Source organism: Mauremys mutica, chromosome 2 (assembly GCF_020497125.1).
Source record: "Mauremys mutica isolate MM-2020 ecotype Southern chromosome 2, ASM2049712v1, whole genome shotgun sequence".
NCBI classification, from domain to species: Eukaryota; Metazoa; Chordata; order Testudines; family Geoemydidae; genus Mauremys; species Mauremys mutica.
Window position 1 is genome coordinate 102,212,337 of NC_059073.1, and position 22,816 is coordinate 102,235,152.

General features: G+C 43.7%; 2 protein-coding genes across 4 annotated transcripts in view; one reads left to right on the forward strand and one right to left on the reverse strand.

Annotated features, from left to right (window-relative positions):
- Nucleotides 1–7,823, reverse strand: part of LOC123363888 (cytochrome b5) — a 29,845-nt gene extending 22,022 nt beyond the window's left edge. The window contains exon 1 of one of the 3 annotated variants that reach the window (XM_045005422.1): nt 7,585–7,823. In XM_045005422.1, the coding sequence (XP_044861357.1) occupies nt 7,585–7,722 (138 nt within the window). In that variant the 5' untranslated portion in view covers nt 7,723–7,823. The remainder of the gene's footprint in view (nt 1–7,584) is intronic. The other 2 variants (XM_045005421.1, XM_045005423.1) reach the window with 2 other exon arrangements.
- A 4,134-nt stretch (nt 7,824–11,957) lies between these two features.
- Nucleotides 11,958–22,816, forward strand: part of C2H18orf63 (chromosome 2 C18orf63 homolog) — a 71,205-nt gene continuing 60,346 nt past the window's right edge. The window contains exons 1-6 of the mRNA XM_045002838.1: nt 11,958–12,079; nt 12,552–12,667; nt 15,914–16,083; nt 16,864–16,942; nt 18,267–18,323; nt 21,680–21,791. Of these exons, the coding sequence (XP_044858773.1) occupies nt 15,950–16,083; nt 16,864–16,942; nt 18,267–18,323; nt 21,680–21,791 (382 nt within the window). The 5' untranslated portion in view covers nt 11,958–12,079; nt 12,552–12,667; nt 15,914–15,949. The remainder of the gene's footprint in view (nt 12,080–12,551; nt 12,668–15,913; nt 16,084–16,863; nt 16,943–18,266; nt 18,324–21,679; nt 21,792–22,816) is intronic.

A 22,816-nucleotide genomic window follows, 5' to 3' on the forward strand; every position in this document is an offset into this window, starting at 1 on the left:
TGTAAAAATCACAAATATCTTAATTTAAAGAGCACTAGGTTCTCAAACTGGGGTCATGACGACACTGTTTCCTAAAGGCGAGACCTGAAACTATGGGAGAGGCATCTCAAATATCTTTTGTAATAGGGCCATAGTACTGAACAGGCTGAGAACCACTTAAGTGCAATATATGCATGTTTAAAAGCCTCAATTGTATCTATCACTTTTTTCAGCGAAAAATCTACATTGAGAATCCTGTCTCATACCCAGGATTTGCAGAGCAATAGCTCTCCACAAGCTGGAGTCTTTGCTGACCTTCTCTCATGGACAAGAGATAAACTTGTTCAATAAACCTGTTCATATTTCTGAGAATTCTCTATCATCCTAAACAGTTTTTGTTTTTTGTTTTTTTAAACAAAGCTGTTGGGTCTTCCTTGTCAATCTCCTCTAAGACCCAAAACGTAACCTATCCACCACCTCAAGGAGCCATAAGCAGTGTGGATTGATTTAAATCAACATGATTTATAAATCATAATTAAAATTGATTCTATCAGCAAGCAGGAAATCTTGATTTAAATAATAGATCTGAATCATGTTTTGCAGTTGTACTTTTTAGTTATTTTGCTAAAGAAAGGCTGATTCTCACTGGTTGATAACTATCAAAACATGTTGATATGCAACTAACTATATAGCAAGGGTTCTCAAACTGGGGGTCGTGACCCCTCGGGGGGGTGTCACAAAGTTATTACTTGGGGAGTCACAAGCTGTCAGCCTCCACCCCCCGCATTTATAATAGTGTTAAATATAAAAAAAATGTGGGTTTAATTTATAACGGGGATGGGGGGTTGCACTCAGGCTTGCTGTGCGAAAGGGGTCACCAATACAAAAGTTTGAGAACCACTGAACTATAGCCTTTACACTAAATATGGTGCTTTTTGCTAAGAGGATACACTACACATTTATTTAAGCAATTATATAGCTTAATGTACATTTATTCACATCTTAATTTTTATATTTTTATTATATTAGAAAATGGTGACTAATACATGCTTTATTTACTATTCATATTTCACTTGTGTCAAGATCTATTTTGGATGAAAACTCAAATTTAATTAATACAAAAAATTGCATTGTATTTTCTATTAAATAAAAACTATCATACATGTATTGGATATATAAAAAGTTTACTAAATCATGTTTTGCATTTGAAACATTCAATAGACAAAGGAAGTATTATCTGAGTTAATGTATTGAATTGATTGTTTCTTATTATCATGTCCTTCAGTGTTTTAGAACTAGAAGATCTCATCCCCTCACACCTTGAATCTATGGCTGTGGCTACACTTAGCACTTCAAAGCGCTGCCGCGGCAGCGCTTTGAAGCGCTAAGTGTAGTCAAAGCGCCAGCGCTGGGAGAGAGCTCTCCCAGCGCTGTCCGTACTCCACCTCCCTGTGGGGAATAACGTACAGCGCTGGGAGCCGCGCTCCCAGCGCTGGGGCTTTGACCACACTGGCACTTTGCAGCGCCGCAATTTGCAGCGCTGGAGAGGGTGTGTTTTCACACCCTGCTGCAGCGCTGCAAATTTGTAAGTGTAGCCAAGCCCTATGAATGAAAACTAAAAGGAAAACAAGCTTTCCAGCTTTTTTCAACTCCCAATTGGTTTTTTAACTTTGCATGAACTAGGCATTGAACTGAACTGAAATGCAGAAAATATTCTCTGCGCCTGCAGAAAAGGCTACGCTGTCAAAAACTAGTTTAGGGTACTTCGACGAACTTCGGTTCTAGATACATAGCCATAAATTTCCACCCCTTGAGTAGTTTTACTTTCTTTAAAACTTGACAGCAAATGTGTACTATTTATTTTAAATGATTTTAATAGAGAAGTTCAGGCTTCAACATAGGCTGTCAATTTAAAATTTAATTGTAAACAAGTTTTTTTAAAAGTGTGTATTGAACTTAAATTAACAAAGCTGATTTCAATAAACTGATTTTAGAAAAGAAATCTTTATCCACCCTACACATCAAGCATACAATGTTGTCCACTCCCAGTAATTCACAAGTGTTTGTAAGAAATTATGATCTTTTATTTAGGGCGTGGAACAGACTATGGTCTTTTCCCAGACTCCCTCTTTGACCTTAGGCAAGCTAACCTCTGTTCCAGCTTCCTCACTTTCACAATGGAATTATTTACTTAACTCACAGGAGATACCTAGCGGTTTCCACTTGTGTATTGGGTACTACTAGATTTGTATTAAAAACAGTTCCATTACCTTCCAATTGATTCATGCATTGCTTTTAAGCAAATTCACTCCCACAAGGAATTGCTGTATATAAGGTTTAGGCAATTCTCTCTCCTGTTAGCATGAAACAATTTATTATTTCAAGTTTCTGTTATGTAAGAGTACAGACAACCAAAACAAATTTAATAAATCTTATGTTGCAGAAATGTATTCTCCTGAACTACACCAGGTTTGATTTTGTAGACATGCCAGAAAACAATAAAATATTACTGGTTTTCAACATATTAAGAGTAATGCAGTAAATACTTTTTAAAATGTGTGTGGAGGAGGGTGAAGAAAGGAAGCTAATGGCTTGTGCTACACTATTACAGGTTCAAACCTGCAACAAATTCAATGGATATGAAGGAGCCCTCAGTATTTTTGAAGAGTAAATCCTGAACGGCCATCAAGATTTTGCTATGGTAGGATGTAACCTGAGTTTGAGTAACAGTGTTACTACAATGGCCCAGACAACTGAAAGATCAGGTGTGGCACATCCAATGAAAGCATCCACAGCTTTCCAGCATGTGGTAAAAATACCACAGAGCCAGGATAGTCCAATGCCCTATCATCTATCTATGTGATGTAATGCCTTCACAGAATCGACTGGAAGGGAGCTCGAGAAGTCAAGTCCAGCCTCCTGCACTATGGTAAGATCAAGTAACTCTAGATAGGTGTTTGTCCAACCTGGTCTTAAAAGCTTCCAATGATAGCGATTCCACAACCTCCCTTGTAAGCTTATTCCAGTGATTAGGAGGAACCATATCAGGGTACATAGTCTAGAGCATGTTAAGACATCAGATGAGCTGCACACAGAGAGGCCCAAAAGCAGCCAAGAAGAAATACAAATGCCACCAGCCTTATTAAATGATGCCTACTAAGGCATGATATTTTCCCCCAGCCTCATTAACCACACACAACTGTACACTCCAATACTGAATTTAGAACAATTAGTTCATATGTCCATTTCTTTCACTTGAATTTGTTTTTATTTACCACCTCAACCAGTAGTACCACTAAGGACAGCACTAAAGTCAATAAAGCTCAGTTTCAGAAACATCCATTCAAAGCTGTTGAAATACAACCTCAGAATTTTCAGACTGTGGTCCCAAACTTTTCGCTTTTTAATGACCCCGTAGAGCAGTGCTTCTCAATCTTTTGTACTGGTGATCCCTTTCACATAGCTAGCCTCTGAGTGCGACCCTCTTCCCTCCCACCCATATATTAAAAACTTTTATATATTTAACACCATTATAAATGCTGGATGCAAAGCGGGGGTTTGAGGTGGAGGCTGATGGCTCGCGACCAACCATGTAATAACTTTGCGACCACCTGAGGGGTCCCGACCCCCAGTTTGAGAACCCCTGCTGTAGAGGAAAATCTTTACTCTCGTTCAGGTTGCTGCATAAAATGCTCTCATAAAAGGCTTCTGTTTCTGTTACAAATAAACATTGCAGTAATTCTCCAGTCTCCTTCCCCACCAATAGGACAAATGCAGGATTTGAAACAATTACAGGCATATGTGAATGTAGTATCCTCCCAGGTAGGAGTAGTTCCCTTCACCTAGAACAGTGGTTCTCAAACTTTTGTACCGGTGATCCCTGTCACATAGCAAGCCTCTGAGTGTGCTGCCTCCCTCCCCCCCCACAAATAAATTAAAACCACCTTTTAATATATTTTACACCATTATAAATGCTGGAGGCAAAGTAGGGTTTGGGGTGGAGGCTGACAGCTTGTGACCCCCCCATGTAATACCCTTGCGACCCCCTGAGGGGTCCCTACCGCCAGTTTGAGAACTTCTGCCCTAGAATGATGTTGAAGTATTGAAGAGATATGGACACACTGCTGCAGTGGCGGGGCTACCAAGCTTTCAATCTTCATGATCAAACTGTGTTCTCATTACAGCGTTACCCAAATAAGCTTCCATACTAACAGAGTTGCAGTATCTTATAAAAACAGAGTTCCCAGACATGTGCAAGATGACTATTGTACTACATATGAACCAAGTGCTTAAAAAAACTGAAAGCATAAGGGAAACACCTATTACAAACAGCAGATTCAGTTCTGTAGAAAAGATGTCACTGTATTAAAAACTATTAAAAATTTTATTATTCGAAAAATGTGTACATATTATGAGGGTATCATCAAATTTTGCACATTAAAAATATTATATACAAAGATAAATAGCTGCCTATGAAATCCTCTCAGTTACACCAATGTAAGAGCAGAATTTGACCCTGAGCAACTGAAGTGTTCCTTTGCTGCCTGAATAACATTTCTAGTTGATCTTACAAATTCTGGTTATGGACAAGTTATTCTTTGAGACACACTATTCCTACACAGCTTACTCATCTTTTCTATGGATATTAAAACTGGAATCATTTCATTGTAAACAGAAAATAAGACATGTTAGTTTGAAAATGTTACAGAGGTTGTTCCCTTTAACATTTACAAATTGCATTACACACACACTGGGAAGACAGAATGATTTAAGCTGTTGTTTCTGAGCAAACATTTCATTTGTTGCCCGAAGTTCACTGGCTATATCTCTCAAAAGTTTTTCTAGCATTGCTACCTGCCAGGTGAAAATTGGCTTAGTCAGAAAGAATCACTAATTTCACTAGCTGCATGAAATCTCTCCCACTTACAGGATTTCATCATCAGTTACACATGGACCTTGTCTGCATAAGCAAGCATGATGGCCATCATTTACCAAATGTGCAGTTCCACTGGTGACAGCAACAGCAGGAGCTATAGTATAGACAGGTCTCATGTTCTCACCACAACATCTAACCCTACTCAGATTTATGCTACTTTAATCCAACCCCCCATCCCCAATGAGGCAAAGATTTATAGATTAACAAAGCTTGGGTTTCATCATCATCTAGATTGTACAGCAGATAATTTTTTCCCCTCTAATCTTTTAGTTGATAGTAATTTTAGGTAAAAAGAACGAGGAGTACTTGTGGCATCTTAGAGACTAATAAATTTGTTTGGGCATAAGCTTTCATGGGCTAAAACCCACTTCACTGGATGCATGCAGTGGAAAACAGTAAGGGAAAAAAATTAGCATGAAAATTAGGCTTGAATAAAGACTGGGAGTGGATGGGTCATTACACAAAGTAAAAACTATTTCCCCATACTACTTTTTTCTCCCTACTATTACTCACACCTTCTTGTCAACTGTCGGAAATGGGCCATCCTGATTATCACTACAATAGTTTTTTTCCTCCTGCTGATAATAGCCCGCCTTAATTGATTAGTCTTGTTATAGCTGGTATGGCAACACCTATTTTTTCATATTCTGTGTATATGTATCTTCCTACTGTATTTTCCACTGCATGCATCCGATGAAGTGGGTTTTAGCCCACAAAAACTTATGCCCAAATAAATTTGTTAGGCTAAGGTGCCAGAAGTACTCTTCATTCTTTTTGCTGATACAGACTAACATGGCCACCACTCTGAAACCTGTCACCAAGTTATTTTAGGGGTTACCTGCAACAGCAGATAACCCCTTTTTCACACAGAATATGACTCAGTACTCTGTTAAAGATTACTAATAAATACATGGAACTCAATCCTGCACTTTTGTAATCCTGAGCATTTTACTTTGTAAGCTTCACATACTTTTATATAATCTTTAAGTGTGTTTTAAGCCCCCATGTTTCAAACCATACGAATCTGAATTCTCTATGGCTGTCTACACTAGTATCAAGTATCAGAGGGGTAGCCGTGTTAGTCTGGATCGGTAAAAGCAGCAAAGGCATCTTATAGACTAACAGACGTATTGGAGGATGAGCTTTCGTGGGTGAACACCCACTTTGTCAAATACATGTCACTAGTCACATACACACTCACCAGTAATTCATCACTGATGCATACAGTAGTGCTGACTATTACTGTCGACATATGACTTGAGCATTTCACATATATAGTGGTGAAGACAACAGCGTTCTGTCTGCACTACAGCTTCTACCAGTAAAGCTGCACTGTAATTAAAGCTATAGGTACCTTTGTATAGACAAAATCTTAGAGTAATCTGCTTATGTCCTGAAGCACAAGTATTTAAAGCACATTTAAATACCAAAGCAGGATTTTGAAATAATTGGAGGCCTCAGTTCTACAGGCCCATACATATTCTGAGCCAAAGTCTATTCAAACTTACAGTAAATTTGGAATAACTCCCTAGAATTAACTGAACTCACACCTGTGCTTATTTTGAATAGCAGAGCAAAATTTTGGCCATCATATAGAAGTTGTATTCTTGGTTCATTCACTATGAAGTATTCAAGATGAATGCATCGCCAAATTAGATAATTTCATTTTAAAATCATCATGATGAAGACAATTTTTTCAAAAAATTTGTTAGGGAATTTGTACAGTGCACACTTGCTCTCTTTATTGCTGTTTTATTAAGTTACTGGAAACAATGTCATTAATTATGCACCAGCACATTCATTCACTAAATAAGTCAGGGGCGCTGAAAAAAGAAAGGTGACCATGCAGTTAAAGATCATTCTATCACAAGCCTACAAGCTTAACTGTTGAAGCGAGTGAGTGAGCACTTAACTTTATCATATTCACATTACCTTAAATGTAGCTTTTCTATGCTGTTTTAAGGAAGGGGGGGGGGTAGAGAAGGCACCAATAAAATGCACAGAGTGAAGGCAAGTTAAATTATATCCTAAGCCCTGGACACCAAGTTTTCAACACGTCAGGCTTTCAGGAGAAGGACTGGGACGTTTTGGGGACCCGTGTGTTGAAACCGGCAGGGTCCCGCGCGTCGGAGAGCCTGCGCTGAACTGCACAAAGAACGAGGCAGGGTCCTGTTTCTGACCTCGATCCCCGGCGAGCAGCCAAACCTACAGCCCTTCCCCTCTCAGGGGACAAAGGTGCTTTCTAGCAAACGCTGCACAAGAACCAGCTGCCATTTCCAAGCCCTGCTAACTCGGCCAGACCAGCCGTCTCCAAAGCGGCGCCTCCCCACGTCTAACTCCTCCGCCTCCACACACCGCGTTAACGCTTCACACTGGTTTGAGGGGATATCCCCGCGTGTTCCCAACGGGGGGCCGCACCCTTCCCCCTACGCGGGGACGCACCCTCTTTGCTCAGGCTCTGACCCCAGAGGCCTACGCGGGCGCGGGACGTTACGATACAGGTGGGCAGGAGTTTTGCGCCCCGTCCCCGGCTTGCCAGTGCCCAGCCCGCTGGGGCAGCGGGTGCGGCGCTTGGCGCCGGGACCCCTCCCCCCAGCGCTCCACCCGCCGCCAGGGGATTTAAACTCCCCCGCAGCCCGAGCCCAGCGCGCCCGGGACCCGGCACTCGCCTCCTCCAGGAACTTGGTGAGGTCGTAGATGCGGTGGTGCAGCAGGATCCAGGTGCTCTGGCTGTGGTTGTGCGCCTGGATCTCCTCGAGCCGGTAGTAACGGCCCCGCCACGCCTCGCGGGCACCCGCCGCCGCCATCTCCCCCGCTGAGCAGCGCGCGACCCTCCTCTGGTAACAGCGGCTCTCCACCGAGGGCCTCCCCACCCGTCTCGGGGCAGTCTTATCACCGCGCGCGCAAGCTGATTGGATGTCAGGCAGCGCCCGGCCTATCAGAGCCCGACTCTTCCGCCTTTCCACGCCGGCCCCTCATTGGTTGAATGATGAATGAGAGGCTTTTCCCAGTATTACAGCCTGTTTTTTGCCTTAATTCTAAGAAACTGTTGCGTCGCGGCTTGGTTACATCAGGGGAGGGGGGGGGAAGGACACAGTCTCGTGCCCTCCGGCCAATCCTCCCCACCACACGGCCGCTATTAGCCTCGGGATCACGTGACGCTGCAAGCGCTGAACACCGCCCCAAGCAGTACCTGAGGCTGAGCCCCGCCCCCTTCCCAGTGAGTCCTGCCCACGCGACTGTGTCCATCTCTGTCCCTTTTCTCCCTTCCTCCAATGACCGCTCCGCAGCCCACCCCCCGGCCCTGAGAGCTTCTGCTTCGTAGGGGAACAGCTCTCTGCATCCCATGTGCTGTTAATGTGGCCGATGCCTCCAGGAACCACCCCCCCCCCCACACACACACACAGGCGGTCTTCTCTTGTCACTTGCTCGTGGTGAAACCTCACTCCTCAGGCTGCTTAGGAGCTAAAGATAGCTCCCCTTCAAGCTCCCTTTTCCATAGGCCTTGCTGCTCTCTCATCTTCCAAGGCCATGTCTCAATTATCCTTGTGTACCAGTTCAGTACAGCGCATTCATAAATTCCCCTGAAGTATGAGACTAGGGGATGCCAGAGAAGGCAAGCGGTGGTGTAAGGCAGGAATTCCTCAGTTAAATCTGTAAGTAAGAAATCTCACATTAAAAATGGAGAACAACTGAGCATAACTTCAGAAGAAGTGAAAGAAACAGAATAAATAGTTCAGTGTAGGGGGCAGCAACCTATTGCCAGTTCAGAAACAAATGGATGTTACCACCAAATAAGCATGGTGTGCAGACAGCTACTGCCTAAGATGAAGTCTTATTCAGGGCCCCTACATTGATGGTGAAACTGGTTGAAAATGAGGGTAAAATTGCATGGAAATATTTTTGTCTGTTTTTCATCAAATTTTTCCAACCAGCTGTAACTGTTTAGCTTAGCAAAACTTAAATCTTTAGCCATACAAATACATTTCATTACGCTGAATTGTGAATTCTGTACTGGTGATTTGATCATCTCCTTAAATGTAATTTTCCTTTCCTCCAAACCAGTAAACACGTTCTGACCCTTGTTTTGCCATTTACAACTGTAGCCGGATTGTCACAGCTACGCAAATCAGTGAAGTCAAAACGCTTCAGTATCAATTAGCAGTAAACGCTTAAGTGAAATGAGGAAATGCAGTAATCATAAAATATTGCAACAGATATGTGTAATTCCCCTCCTACTACTAGGTAAGCTCATTTTGCTAATTTATTCAGGCAACTTCCATTAATTAAATTCAACCTATACTTCTGCAACACTATGGATGACGTCACCTCCCACTTATTATCTAGACCTGGCCTTAAGACAGTGTTTCCCAAACTTTAACAACCTGAGAACCCCTTTCACTAAAATGTCAAGTCTTGCGAACCCCCTCCTAAAAATGAATATTTCCAGGGATTTTCTCCTTTACCTGAGTATAAATTATAAAAGCAGTGATCTTGGAAATATGAAGTTTGTTTTTATGACATGATTATTACACACTATGATTAATTATTATTTATCATTGCAGTATTTTTATTACATTATGAAAATGGCAACACTCTTCCAAGATCTCACTTTAGTAGCTTGTATCACTTTGAATAAGCCTTTTATAAGACAAGGCTCCTATGTTTCATCAAGGAGTATTCGATGTGAAACAGCATGAAGGTATTTAAGAAGCCAACTCAAAGAGTTCCTCCTACACAAGCATTCAGGTCTTGAGCAGTCCAGGCAAATAACGCATGTTACAACAAAGCTTAAACTTGTTCTTCACAATAATTTAAAAAACAATACAAGCTGCCTATTTAATTTTAAAAACAGCAAAAAATATCCACCTCTCTTTCCATGTCTTATAAGGAGTCTTGAAGTTTAAATCTCATCAGTGTGATAGATATGCTTGCTTTGATCCGCTCAGCTCTTGGAAGTCCACGGGCTCTGGGCTGCTAGCCCCTTGCTGCCTGGGGTCCCTAGGGACCGCTCTGTCCGCCATTAGGGAATTTTCCCAAGAACCCCCTATAACATTTCAGGAACCCCAGTTTGGGAACCACTGCCTTAAGGGAATCCGGCAATTGTTAGTTTCATAGTTTCACCCACCCGGTGGTGACTTAGAAGTCCTCGGGGAGCCCCACAGGTCGCACGGTGGGCATAGTGCAGGCAGCAATTCGTTTCATTTCAATCTAACACAGAATGTGTCCCGTGGCCCTTCAGAACTATTTGGGGGCAGGGCCGGCTCCAGACCCCAGCGCGCCAAGCGCGTGCTTGGGGCGGCATGCCGCGGGGGGCACTCTGCCTGTCACCGGGAGGGCGGCAGGCGGCTCCGGTGGACCTCCCACAGGCATGCCTGCAGAGGGTCCGCTGGTCCCGCGGCTTCGGTGGACCTCCCGCAGGCGTGTCTGCGGTGGGTCCGCTCAGTGATGAGCTGCCAAAATACTAACAACCGGTTCCCTTCTCACCCCATGAGGGGTCATGCCCCCCCACCCCGGACTCCTGCCCCATCCAAACCCCCATGTTCCTTGACAGCCCCCCGCCCGGGACCCGTGCTCTATCCACCCCCCTTCCCTGTCCCCTGACTGCCCCTTGCCACCCCATCCAACCCCTACTCCTTCCTGACTGCCCCCCCGGGACCCTTGGCCCCGTTCAATCCCCCTGTTCCCTGCCCTCTGACTGCCCTGACACTAATCCACCGCCCCCAACTCTCCTGCCCTCTATCCCACACCTGCTCCCTTACCTTACAGTGCTGCCTGGAGATGGGGGCCCAACTGGGCTGGGGCCGGGACCGGAACCACCCGGCGGAGGTCGGGGCCTGGCAGGAGCCGCGCCGCCCGGCTGAGGTCAGGGCCAGACCCGGGGGCCGGCAGGAACTGCGCCGTCCGGCCGGACCTGAGCAGGAGCCGTGCCGCCGGGCAGGAACCACGCCACCCAGCCGGACCCGGGGGCCGGACCCGGCGGCCGGGCAGGAACCGCGCCGCCCGGCTGAGGTCGCAGCTGGACCCTGGGGGTAGGAGCCACGCCGCCCGACCCCAGAGTCCTGCCACGACCTCGCCGAGCGGCGCGCCGCCTCCTGCCCTCCTCCCGCTGGCACCCCCTCCCCCCGGCCCCAGCTCACCTCGTGAAAGCCGTTGCTTCCTTCTCAGCCCTCCCAGGCTTCCCGCGCGAACAGCTGATTCGCGGGAAGCTGGGGAGGGGGAGGAGAAGCCGGAGGAACTTCAGCAGAGGAGGCGGAGTGAGGTGAGCGGGGGCTGGGGGAAGGGTAAGGGGCTGCTAGAGCTTTAGTTAAATTTAAAAGCCCTTTTGGAACTAGTTGTCCCTCCAGGAACAACCGGTTCTAAGCGGGCTTCTAAATTTAACAACCGGTTCGCGCGAACCGGCTGCAGCTCACCACTGGGTCCACTGGTCCCGCGGCTCCAGTGGACCTCCCGCAGGCATGCCTGCGGATGCTCCACTGGAGCCGCGGGACCAGCAGACCCTCCGCAGGCACGTCTGCAGGACCGGCGACCGCCAGAGCGCCCCCCGTGTCGTGCCGCCCTGCTTGGGGCAGCGAAATTCCTAGAGCCGCCCCTGTTTCGGGGGGAGAGAGGGGCTTTAATGTGACTTCTCTCCTGCCAGACATGCCGTGTGGCATAGGACGGCTTGGCCTGTCGGGGCGCTGTGTGGTCTCTGCTGTCCTGATACCTGGCCTTGGGCGAGGAGAGGGGAAGCTGAAATCTTGGCGGGAGAGCGGCGAGGCGGAGCTTCGTAAGCGCCACTACAATCATCTGGGGAGCCAGGTGACACCTGCAGCAACTTGCTGTTAGCACGCAGGGTCTGCAGGAGGCTGGTGTTCTCGTCATGTGCTGGGCTACATCTGCGGCGCATGTTTGGACTCCCCTGTACAGCTCCCCATTAGGTATATGCTTTGCATAGGGAGGGATCTCAGCGGCTCGTGCCAACACCCCTGCGTCTCTCGCAGCCACACCCTAGATGCTGCTTAGCTGCCAGCGCAAGATGGGCTGCCGGCGCCCGCGTGCGCAGCCGCCTCGCGCACCTGCTCCGAGCCGCGCGAGCTGAAGGCGGCAGGTGGCCGCGGGAGGAAAGGCGTGAAGCGAGTTGAGGGGGCAGCGCGCGGTTTGCACGCCGAGTCGCCCCCTCCCGTGAGAGCGCCGTGCTGAGGCGGGGAGAGGCCGGGTCCAGGCGGGGCAGCCCTGGCCTGGTTCCGTCCCTGCCCCGCCATTTGACACCCCACCCCGCCATTCACTTGTCACTCCCGGGCATGGGCGCGGGCTTGGTCCTACTCCCCTTTGCCTACCTCAGCCCCTCAGCTTTATTGCGGGAATAAAGTACTCCACAGAGCTAACCCCACCCACATTGTGCAGAAAGAGGAGGCTCAATAGCGATCTGATAAATCTCTCAGCAGCCCCCCCCGCCCCCATCCCCATTCCTCATGCTCTAAATCCAAAGCAAAGCGTCCCAAACGCTGCTCCTGTGGGCTGGAGGTTGCTCTGGGCGGTGGCCAGCTAGGGGCAGTTTTCTCCAATGTAGGAGGATCTGGGGAAAGAAATAGATGGTGTGAAATCATATAGTTGGGGCAAACTAAACAGTTGTTTGAACTGTATTTATTTGAAGGGCATCCGCAACCTGCCTTCCATCACTGAACCCTGCTGACAGTCTGTAAACAGCCTGTGCCACGTTGGAGGTCCAGTGGGGCAGAGCTTTCCTCTTTGCAAGTGACTCATGAACAAGTGAGTGTTGCGGGGGAGGGTAGGGAGTGTGTCTTATCTGCAGTTTGTGGGGTTGGCCTATTGGACCGTGCTTCTCTTCATATTTGGTATTTATATGGATTATGTGGCTACCTGCAGTTATATTAGGGTACTTTTTTTTTTACTGTGATCCAACCACTAACTGACAGGGGATTGGAAAAAAAATCTCTATTGGCAAGATATACCATAATTGTCTAGTATGGGGTTACCTGTACCTTTCTTTGAAGTATTTGATACCAAGAGAGACAGATTACTGGACTAGCTGGGCCACTGGTCTGATCCAGTAGGGTAAGTTCTATTAAAATGTTCAACCACAAATCATCTTCTAAGACTTAAAGTGCAGTTTTCATACTGACATCACTTTGCATAAAACAGAAAACTGAGTATCAGGGTGACTATGTGACCAAACTTGGTTTTTCCTATCTGAAATTGTTTTGGCTCTTTGGTCCACTGATGGGGAAGTAGGGAAAAAGAGAAGGGACCTTGTGAGTGCGTCCACCAGCCTGGGATCCCTCTTCTTCTGATTTTTGAACACTTGGGTTGGCAATACTGTTTACTTATTCAGCTCATGTGTGACTCTGCTGAGGTCTTGTCTACTCTACCCTGCAGTTCGCACTATGGGAGTGTGACTAGCATTTCACACCAAAGTGCTGTGTTGTAATTCCTGCATGTGGACACTATGGGCACAAACTAAAAGGTTGCTGCTACACATGAATGTAATCCTCTTCAAACAGCTTCAAAGAAACTGTTAGTTCAGACTTGCAGCATCCACTTGTGGGAGCTACAGCACAGCATTTGGTGCACACTCCTATTCAGACCCCTGTAATCCAAACTTCAGGACAATTTAGATGTGCCCTTAGTTTCAGCTTTCAGTCTGGTTGAGATTGTATGATGTGTAGCTCCACATCTTACCCTGCATGTTATTTGCATGGGATTATTTAATTGATAAACTGCTGGTCTCTCAGTTTTTGGGCCACAGATTTAATCATACTTAAACTCTTTTTAGATAAATGTGGTTGGATTTTAAGCAAGGTATACATTAGAGTAAAATTACAAATGTAACATTAATCTGTAACATTTATTCCTTAATAAATGTTTGTCCAGATTTCTTAAAGTCATAATTTACAAATCTTTTCAGATGAATTGTAACTTTGCAGAATTTTAACACGGGACTTGCATTATTATTGTTACTATTTCTTCTGCTCTGATAAAGCCATTTCATCCTTCATGATCATTTGGGGAGTGGGAGGCAAGTATGAGGACAGCTATAATTATCAGGCAATACCTGGAGGAGGGGTTGGATATAAGTAGTCTTTCTTAGTTAACTATTTCTTTTTTCTGTAATATTTCTGTTAACTGAATACGTTTTCTTTGAGCAGTGAAATAGCTGTTCATTAACTTTTTGTGTCATAAGTGTTCTAGTTCCAAACAGCCTTCAGACTTTATCTGGTCTGCAGTGCAATAATTAAAGGCATAAGGGCAAATCTTCATATAATGTACATTGTTATAGCTTTCATTGATTTTAGTGAAACCAGTGATAGTGTATACCAGCTGAGGCTAATATTCCTAATCATCCATTCCTATGGGAAAACTGGCACAAGGGAGCTGAAGAGGAGGAATTCTCAGCATGGATCTCCTTGCTTTAATATTGGCCTTCAGCGCTTAAGAAACTCCAGCTGCATGTGTCTTTTAGCAGCAATATAATAAGGATAAAACTCATCTTTGCCAGAGACATAGCTCTCTCAGGAGTAATGTGAGACTGTGGAATAAATTCCTAATGATCATCACAAATCTCACCACCTTCCATTCCTTGTGCAGGGCACACTTTATTGATCGTGCCTTCTGTAACATAAACATAGCTGCATGTATATTAAAAAAAATCCCTACCAAAACAAAACACTGCACTGTGCATACTTCTCCTTCTGGGTAGAGGATGGAAACAAATAATATGTGACAGATGCTGAATGTACTAGAAAATGCTCAGGTACTTGATGAACATGGTATAAGAAACTAGATAGAATATAATATTCCCCTATAGTTTGAAAAGGGGGACCAACTTTGCTGGAGGACACAGAAATGTAATAAAGCCCCTAGGATATATTACATTTCCAGCACGGTGCGTGAGGAGGAATCTTTATGTGCGTCTAGTTGTGTGGCTTGCAATCTCTTCCTCAGCCTGCCTATTACCATTGCTTGACTCAGATCCCTACTGGGATTCTGGGGTAAGAAAAAAGAGTACAGTGCAGAGGCAAATGACTCCCCTTTCCATGCAGGATGGGAAGATCCTGACAGAGAGAGGTCTTCACTCATGGATCACAGGGGCTTGATTGGTCTAAAATGTTGACACAACAGAGTAATTTAAGGACAATGTCATTCTTGCCTTAACTCTGAGGCTTCTTGCTTTTGTGAACATAAGATGGGCCCATAACATTGTTTTAACATCGTCTGTGAGGTTTATGCTTACTGTGTTATAAAATGCATGAAATGTGATAAGTTGTCCAAGTTGACTAAACTATTATATGTTATAAACTCCCACCTAATGTTAATAGGAATATAGTTGTATTGATGAATTTGTTTGTGTAACCCTTCTGCCCGTCAGAGTTGGCAGCAACAAGTATCAGTATCTAGGGGTTCCGTTTCAATAACACAACGCAAAACCGGCTCTAGCCCCCACCCAGTGCCCTGGGACAATTGCATACCACTCCCCTGGGTGCCTCTAAGAGGCAATACTTCCCCTCTTGCAAGTACAGAGTCTGAGTGTAGCAAAAGCCTTTTAATAAAGGAGGGAAACAACGTAGCATTATGTTGGGAAAACACCGCAAACAGGATTTATAATATGAAGCATGAGCAAAAGACCCACCACCAAGTAAGTTTGGCTCAGTTGAGGCCGAGTCTCGCCATCATAAAATACCAAGTACAGTTCTACTGTCCTTGATTCACATAACCAGGATAATACACTTTTTTACTCCTGCCCCAATAACACAGAGACTGGGGATCCCACAGCAGCCAAAGTGACCTTTTGGGCAAACAGCCCCATCATGCAAGGTGGGGTAGGTGTGCCCATACAAATGAGATCAGCTCCTGAAGTCCTTTTCCACAACTCACCACCAGATGTCAGGGTAGAGCTCATTCTGATACTGCTTACATCTGCATTATTTCATAATTACACAATATCCTAATAATAGCTCCTCTTTTTGATAATGAAGTCCTATTTTTCTTTTATTAAAGACTAAGCTGCTGAGCTGGGACAGTTAACAAAATAAGATGAATGACACAAGACACCAGTCGCTGTTCTTCGTCAGTCTGCCTGAGTTACAAAAACTCTGTGCCGTTAAGGTTACACTGAGTTCTAAATTGGCAGAAAATGAGATTAGGAATACACAGATGAAGATTTGCAGGTAAAGGCAAATAAGGATTGGCATTCTCAGAAGTTATTTTATTTTATTTTTTGTTAAAGTATTTCATTAGTAGTTAACTGTAACAAGATCAGTAAAGTTCCTAGCAGTTATGACATACTTATTAAAGAATACATTTTTTGCCCCTGTGCCAGTTCTGGTAAGGTACATGACAATTGTTTAAAAAAAAAAAGGCAACAAAATCCTTTATAGCTTGTAAAGGTGTTCAGTTTTAAGTCACTTGTTATGAGTGGACCACTGAATTAGTAAGGGAATAATAAATGATTATAAAAGAATAAAACAGAATAAAAAGAATAAAAGTTAGTCCATAGTCCTATGCAAAGCTGTAACTCTTTGAATGTATCACCTGAGATATTACAGTGTTTTACAGAGGTTGAGTTGAGGAATAAAGTGGTAGTTCTCTCCCAAAAAACACACTCACATTCCCAACATACTCCAGTTACCATGCCTACCTACTCTTGTTTTGTTTCACATTTACCTTCCCACCTTCTGGGAGAGAGTGAGTGCCAATTCTGAATGTGGATTTTGTTTCTTCTCACAAAGGTCTCCAAACAATTATCAAATAACTTTGTGACTGACCAGTCTGGGTGGGATGTGAATCAGTAACTTGAGCTATCCAACACTTTCCACTGAACTACTGGAAAATGTAGTTAAGCTTTAGAAAAATATAACTAAAATAAAGGTAACCTAATGCTGAGATGTCAATCCCAATTTAGAGGAAATTCAGTTCAGAATTAATTTTGAAAAGTTTTATCTTTGTAGGCAATTGTTATTTCTTCATCAAGACGTCCTTTCCTCACCTGTCCCTGGAACACTGAATCAAATTTCAGTTGTAATGGCGGTCAGTAATAAAATCTCTGATACTTACAGTATTTCTATCTGTATATTCCAGCTCGTTTTGTTAGCAGAACTACTATAAGTAAATTGATATCATTTACATATAAATTGTTGTTAATGCAAAATACGTAAATTAACACCAATAATGTATGTGGCATATTATTTCTTCCATGGAAGAAATGGCCCTTTGAAAGGACAGTGGTGAGTAATGTGTATCTTCACTTCATAAAGAGAAGTACAGTGAAATGTGCCTTAAGCATTGAGGAGGAGTGAAATCCTGGCCCTACTGAAGTCAATGGTAAAACTGTTGACTTCAGTAGGTCCAGGATTTTACCCAAAATGTTTGGTGATGCTTTGGGAATGTCTTTTACATAATAAGGGCAATCTCTTAACTTTCACTGTAAACTAAATTACACAATTATTTAATGTTATATACTACTATATATTTTATGTATTTTTAAAATATTGTGCCTGGTGTTTTTAAACTATCATTCACTTCACATATTAATGAGATAGTTCTTATAAAAAAAAGATGCTGTTGGGCCAGGCCTGAAGTCTAACACTGAAAAATGACTTTATTTAATTTATGTATTCATTTTTTAATGTATAAAAAAACTCTCATATCAAGATGAATATACAAAATCTAATAAAACATATGATTGTTGCTCCTAAACAGCAAAAATTCAAATGGACATAGCTGAAAACTTTTCCATGTAATTTAAATCATGTATTTTTCCTATATAAATACCAGTTTACATCTGTCACTTAAAAATATCCTCTCCTCCTTCCCCAGCATCATGAGCAAGAGCCTCAGAAACTGTGGTAGGGGGAATATAATGGGACCCTGCATGTCATGAGTTGCACAGAGCTGTACAAAAATCTAGAGTCAGCCCTGTCTGAAGACATTTTCATCCAACTGCATTAATTAAATATTTTATGTTGGTCATTGGTTAGGGACAAAGAAAAATAGCTCTTCCCCGCTGACCTTGAGAACAGAGTTATCAGACAGGGAAAAGACCAACAGCAGCCATCCTGTGTCCATTATGGATCTTTTCAGTCACCAGCCCACTTCAGGACAGTTGGTAGTTTCAAAGCAATTTTATTAGAAATTTCTGCCATAGTGGGGCCTGGTCCATGACTAGGGCTTCTAGGCTGTATAATAATACAAAACCCCCACCAATAATAACAACAAATTAAGACAGGTAGATATCAATGACTTGGCTCTGGAAGAATGGTTAGTACAGAATGTGGTAAGGCTGCACAAGTAATTGTTGAATACTCCTTTTAAGTTCAAAAGGTTCAGATAATTCTTTTTTGTTTTTGTTTAGATATCTTTTTACAAAACAGGAAAATGTCAGGCTTATGTAGAGAAACATGGAGCTACAGTAAGTGATTCTTCACACTGTTACACTTATTCATTGTTGCCAGTACTTGTGATCCCAGTAATAAAAACTGATGTTTTTCATAGTGCTTGCAATTCCCATTCCAACAGAAAATCTCCCCCCTACTTAAATTTTGCACAAAATGCGTATGCTGTGTATTATAGGATTGACTTACAGTACCAAATAATGCAAAGTATAGAAAACTTTGTGAAGCCCTGTCCGTGACCTGTTTTTGTTTTGTTTGCAATGTATATTATGATTCTGTTGTGCTACGTTGCCTGTGATACAACATTTGCATTTGTATGGCTGAGTGTGGACTTTCAGAAACTGCTAAGTATGAAGCCAGTAGTTATAATCAAAACCAGTTTGTAATCATGCATTTGCATCTTCATAGTGGCCTACCTTTCTTTGTTGCTAGATGTATGACCTTGCATTTGACTGTATAAAAAGACCTTTTGTTCAGATGAGCCCGCCTTACTAAGGGTATGTCTACACTACGAAATTAGGTCGATTTAATAGAAGTCAATTTTTTAGAAATTGGATTTGATACAGTCGATTGTGTGTGTCCCCACTAAGCGCATTAAGTCGGCAGTGTGCATCCACAGTACTGAGGCTAGCGTCGACTTTTAGAGCGTTGCACTGTGGTAACTATCCCACAGTTCCCACAGTCTCCACCCCCCATTGGAGTTCTGGGTTGAGCTCCCAATGCCTGATGGGGCAAAAACATTGTCGTGGGTGGTTCTGTGTACATGTTGTCAAGCCCCCCTCTCTCCCTCCCTCCGTGAAAGCAATGGCAAAAAAATCATTTCTCGCCTTTTTTCCTGGGTTACCCGTGCAGACGACATACCACGGCAAGCATGGAGCCCGCTCAGCTCACTGTCAGCGTATGTCTCCTGGGTGCTGCTGGCAGATGCGGTACTGCTGTGCTACGTAGCAGCATCCCCTTGCCTTGCCTTGCGAATGGCAGATGGTGTAATATGACTGCTAACCGTCATCATCGTCCCATGGGTGCTCCTGGTTGAACTCGGTGAGGTTGGTCGGGGGCGCCTGTACAAAAATGGGAATGACTCTACGTCATTGTCTTCTTTAAGTTTCGTCTAATGGAGATTCAATCCTGCCTGGAATATCATGCCAGCTGGAGGCTTCTGCCTCAGGCTGCTCTCCCAGTCGGCAGCACCGCACGGTTGCACCTACCCCACCCTACCCCTTGCTCCCATGGCTCATGAAGCGTGGACATTAGTAAGGAGCAGTTCAACGATAGGCTGAGCAAGTGCAGAATGGTGGTAGAATGTGCCTTTGGATGTTTAAAAGCTCGCTGGCGCAGTTTACTGACTCGGTTAGACCTCAGTGAAACCAATATTCCCATCGTTATTACTGCTTGCTGTGTGCTCCACAATATCTGTGAGAGTAAGGGGGAGACATTTATGGCAGGGTGGGAGGTTGAGGCAAATCGCCTGGCCGCTGATTACGCACAGCCAGACACCAGGGCAGTTAGAAGAGCACAGCAGGGCACGCTGCGCATCAGAGAAGCTTTGGAAACCAGTTTCATGACTGGCCAGGCTACGGTGTGAAAGTTCTGTTTGTTTCTCCTTGATGAAAACCCGCCCCCTTATTTCACTCTACTTCCCTGTAAGCCAACCGCCCTCCTCTCCCCCCTTTGATCACTGCTTGCAGAGGCAATAAAGTCATTGTTGTTTCATGCATTCTTTAATAATTCGTCACACCAATGGGTGGGGGGTAACTGCCAAGGTAGCCCGGGAGGGGTGGGAAGCACAGGGGTGGGGTAGTTGTAGGGGCACCCCCAGATTGGCATGCAGCTCATCATAGAAGTGGCATGTCTGGGGCTCTCACCTGGAGCGGCCATTTGCCTCTCTGGTTCTTTGGTAGGCTTGCCTGAGCTCCTTAAGTTTCACGCGGCACTGCTGCAGGTCCCTGTTATAACCTCTGTCCTTCATGCCCTTGGAGATATTGCTCCACAATATCTGTGAGAGTAAGGGGGAGACATTTATGGCAGGGTGGGAGGTTGAGGCAAATCGCCTGGCCGCTGATTATGCGCAGCCAGACACCAGGGCGATTAGAAGAGCATAGAAGAGCTGTGCATCAGAGAAGCTTTGAAAACTAGTTTCCAGCATTTTGTCTTTTGGAACAGAGTTTGGATAGCACGGATTCGTCTCCCCATACAGCGATCAGATGCAGTACCTCCTGTTCGGTCCATGCTGGAGCTCTTTTGTGATTCTGGGACTGCATGGTCACCTGTGCTGATCAGCTCACCACGCTGGCCAAACAGGAAATGAAACTCAAAAGTTTGTGGGGCTTTTCCTGTCAACCTGGCCAATGTATCTGAGTTGAGAGTGCTGTCCAGACCAGTCACAATGGAGCACTCTGGGATGGCCAATACCGTCAAATTGCATCCACACTACTCCAAATTCAACCCAGTAGGGTTGATTTCAGCGCTAATCCCCTCGTTGGGGAGGAGTACAGAAATCGATTTTAAGAGCCCTTTAAGTCGACAAAAATGGCTTCATTGTGTGGATGGGTGCAGGGTTAAATCGATCTAACGCTGCTAAATTCGACCTAAACTCATAGTGTAGACCAGGGCTAAGTGATCTATGTCAAATTGTATAACTAATCTGACCCCATCATTATTTACCACTCTACCATTTTTTGTGTCATTTGAACATTTTATTAGAAATTATTTTATATTGTCTTCCAGATCATCGATAAAGGTATTGAATAGCATTGGACTGAGAACAGATAGGACCTCACTAGAAACATCCTCTTTGAGAGCTATCAGCTAACCAGTTTTTAATGTGTTTAGTATAGGCTACATTGATTTTTGTCTAGAGCTATTTTTAACAGATTGTCATGTGGGACTGAGTCACGTGCTTTACTGATATATAGGTATATTATGTCAACACAATTATCTTAATCAACCAAACCTGTGGTCTCATCAAAAAACATCCTTGATCTCAGGCTAGACCAGCAGCTGGGTTTGATGTATGTGCATGTTGGGAATCACTGGTTAGAGTTTGGAATGAGGTATAAACAGTATCCATTGAAAAGTACTATATATAACTCATTCAGTCATTGCTTTCCCCACAACCTTCTGATCCTCCAAAAACCCAGAATGCATTAGAATGCACCCTTAATGTTGGTGTCCAGTAAAATGCCAAATCCCAAGGGTCTCAAATCTGTTGCAGTTCCCAACTAAATAAAGGGTACAGGGGCTCAGCATCTTTCAGGATCTGGCCCAAAATGACAGTATGATTATCTTTTATAAAATCTTGATTTAATTGCTTTAAAATCTACTTATTATATAATTATTTAAACCTTTTTTTCCCCTTGGTTAATATTACTAGATTGAGGCTCCAGAGAGAGTTGGCCCAGCCATCCTTCAACCATGTCTCTGTTACACGCTTATAACCCGACTTGCCCCCAGCTGGAATAAGGCTGGTCATCTGTTGGTACAAGGTATTTTACTCAACTGGGTCAGAGCCTGTCCCTTTGACTTTCAGTACTTTATTATTTTTAATTATATTTGCCATGCATATGCTGCCTAGTCTTTGATTATTAGTTTTACATTTTTGTTTGTGTGTATTTCTATGATTGTTTCTTTATCTCAATTCAATTTTTAATGAATAATATAAAAGGGCAAGTAATTCAAATTTTCTCTCTCTCCTCCCCTTTGTGTAATTGATTTAATAACCATGTAAATTGACCATAGCATATTCAGTTAATAATTTCAAAATCAAATTTTGCAGTACAGCAAATAATTTATGAAAATACAGTAAATAGGTTTCAAAATCAGCTGTTCATAATCAACACTTCTGTTTCACAGAAGTTGCACACTTCACTTACATAGGATGACAGTGACATGCTTTACGACCATGTCTTTCCACCAAGTTTCATGAGGCTAGATCTTGTTATTCTTACCACCTAACAATGTTTCCCCTACTAACTGAACAAGGGGAGAAGAGTGGCAAATTAGCAAATGTAGAAGACCAGACACCAGTGGATGTGGTTCTAACACAACCACATGCTATTCATCCCTTACAGAAATTGTATGGATTTATTCTACAGTATAAATTAGGATAAAAATCCATTTTTCTGTTTTAGTTCCAGTCTCACTGTCATCAGAATCTTTTATTTTATTTTGAATCATTTTTTCTTCATTGACTATTTTCAGAACAGATTTACATCCATTTAAAAGCAAGTCAGTGTATTCAAGAAAAAGAATTAAAACCAGCGGGCCAGATCCTCAGATGGCGTGAAATTGGTTTACTCTTATTGAACTAAATTTTTAGTGTTTGTTCTGGGGTGTATAGCCTATCTGCCCAAAGGATGATATTGCTACAGTAGTTATTTTATATTTCAAAGTTACACTGTATCTTGTTATGTATAGGTATGCTAATAAAGAAGAGTGTTCAGGACAGCTCTTTCCTCCTTCCACAGTGTACTGCATGTGACCTAAGCAGAATGTTTCCACAAGCTTTCCA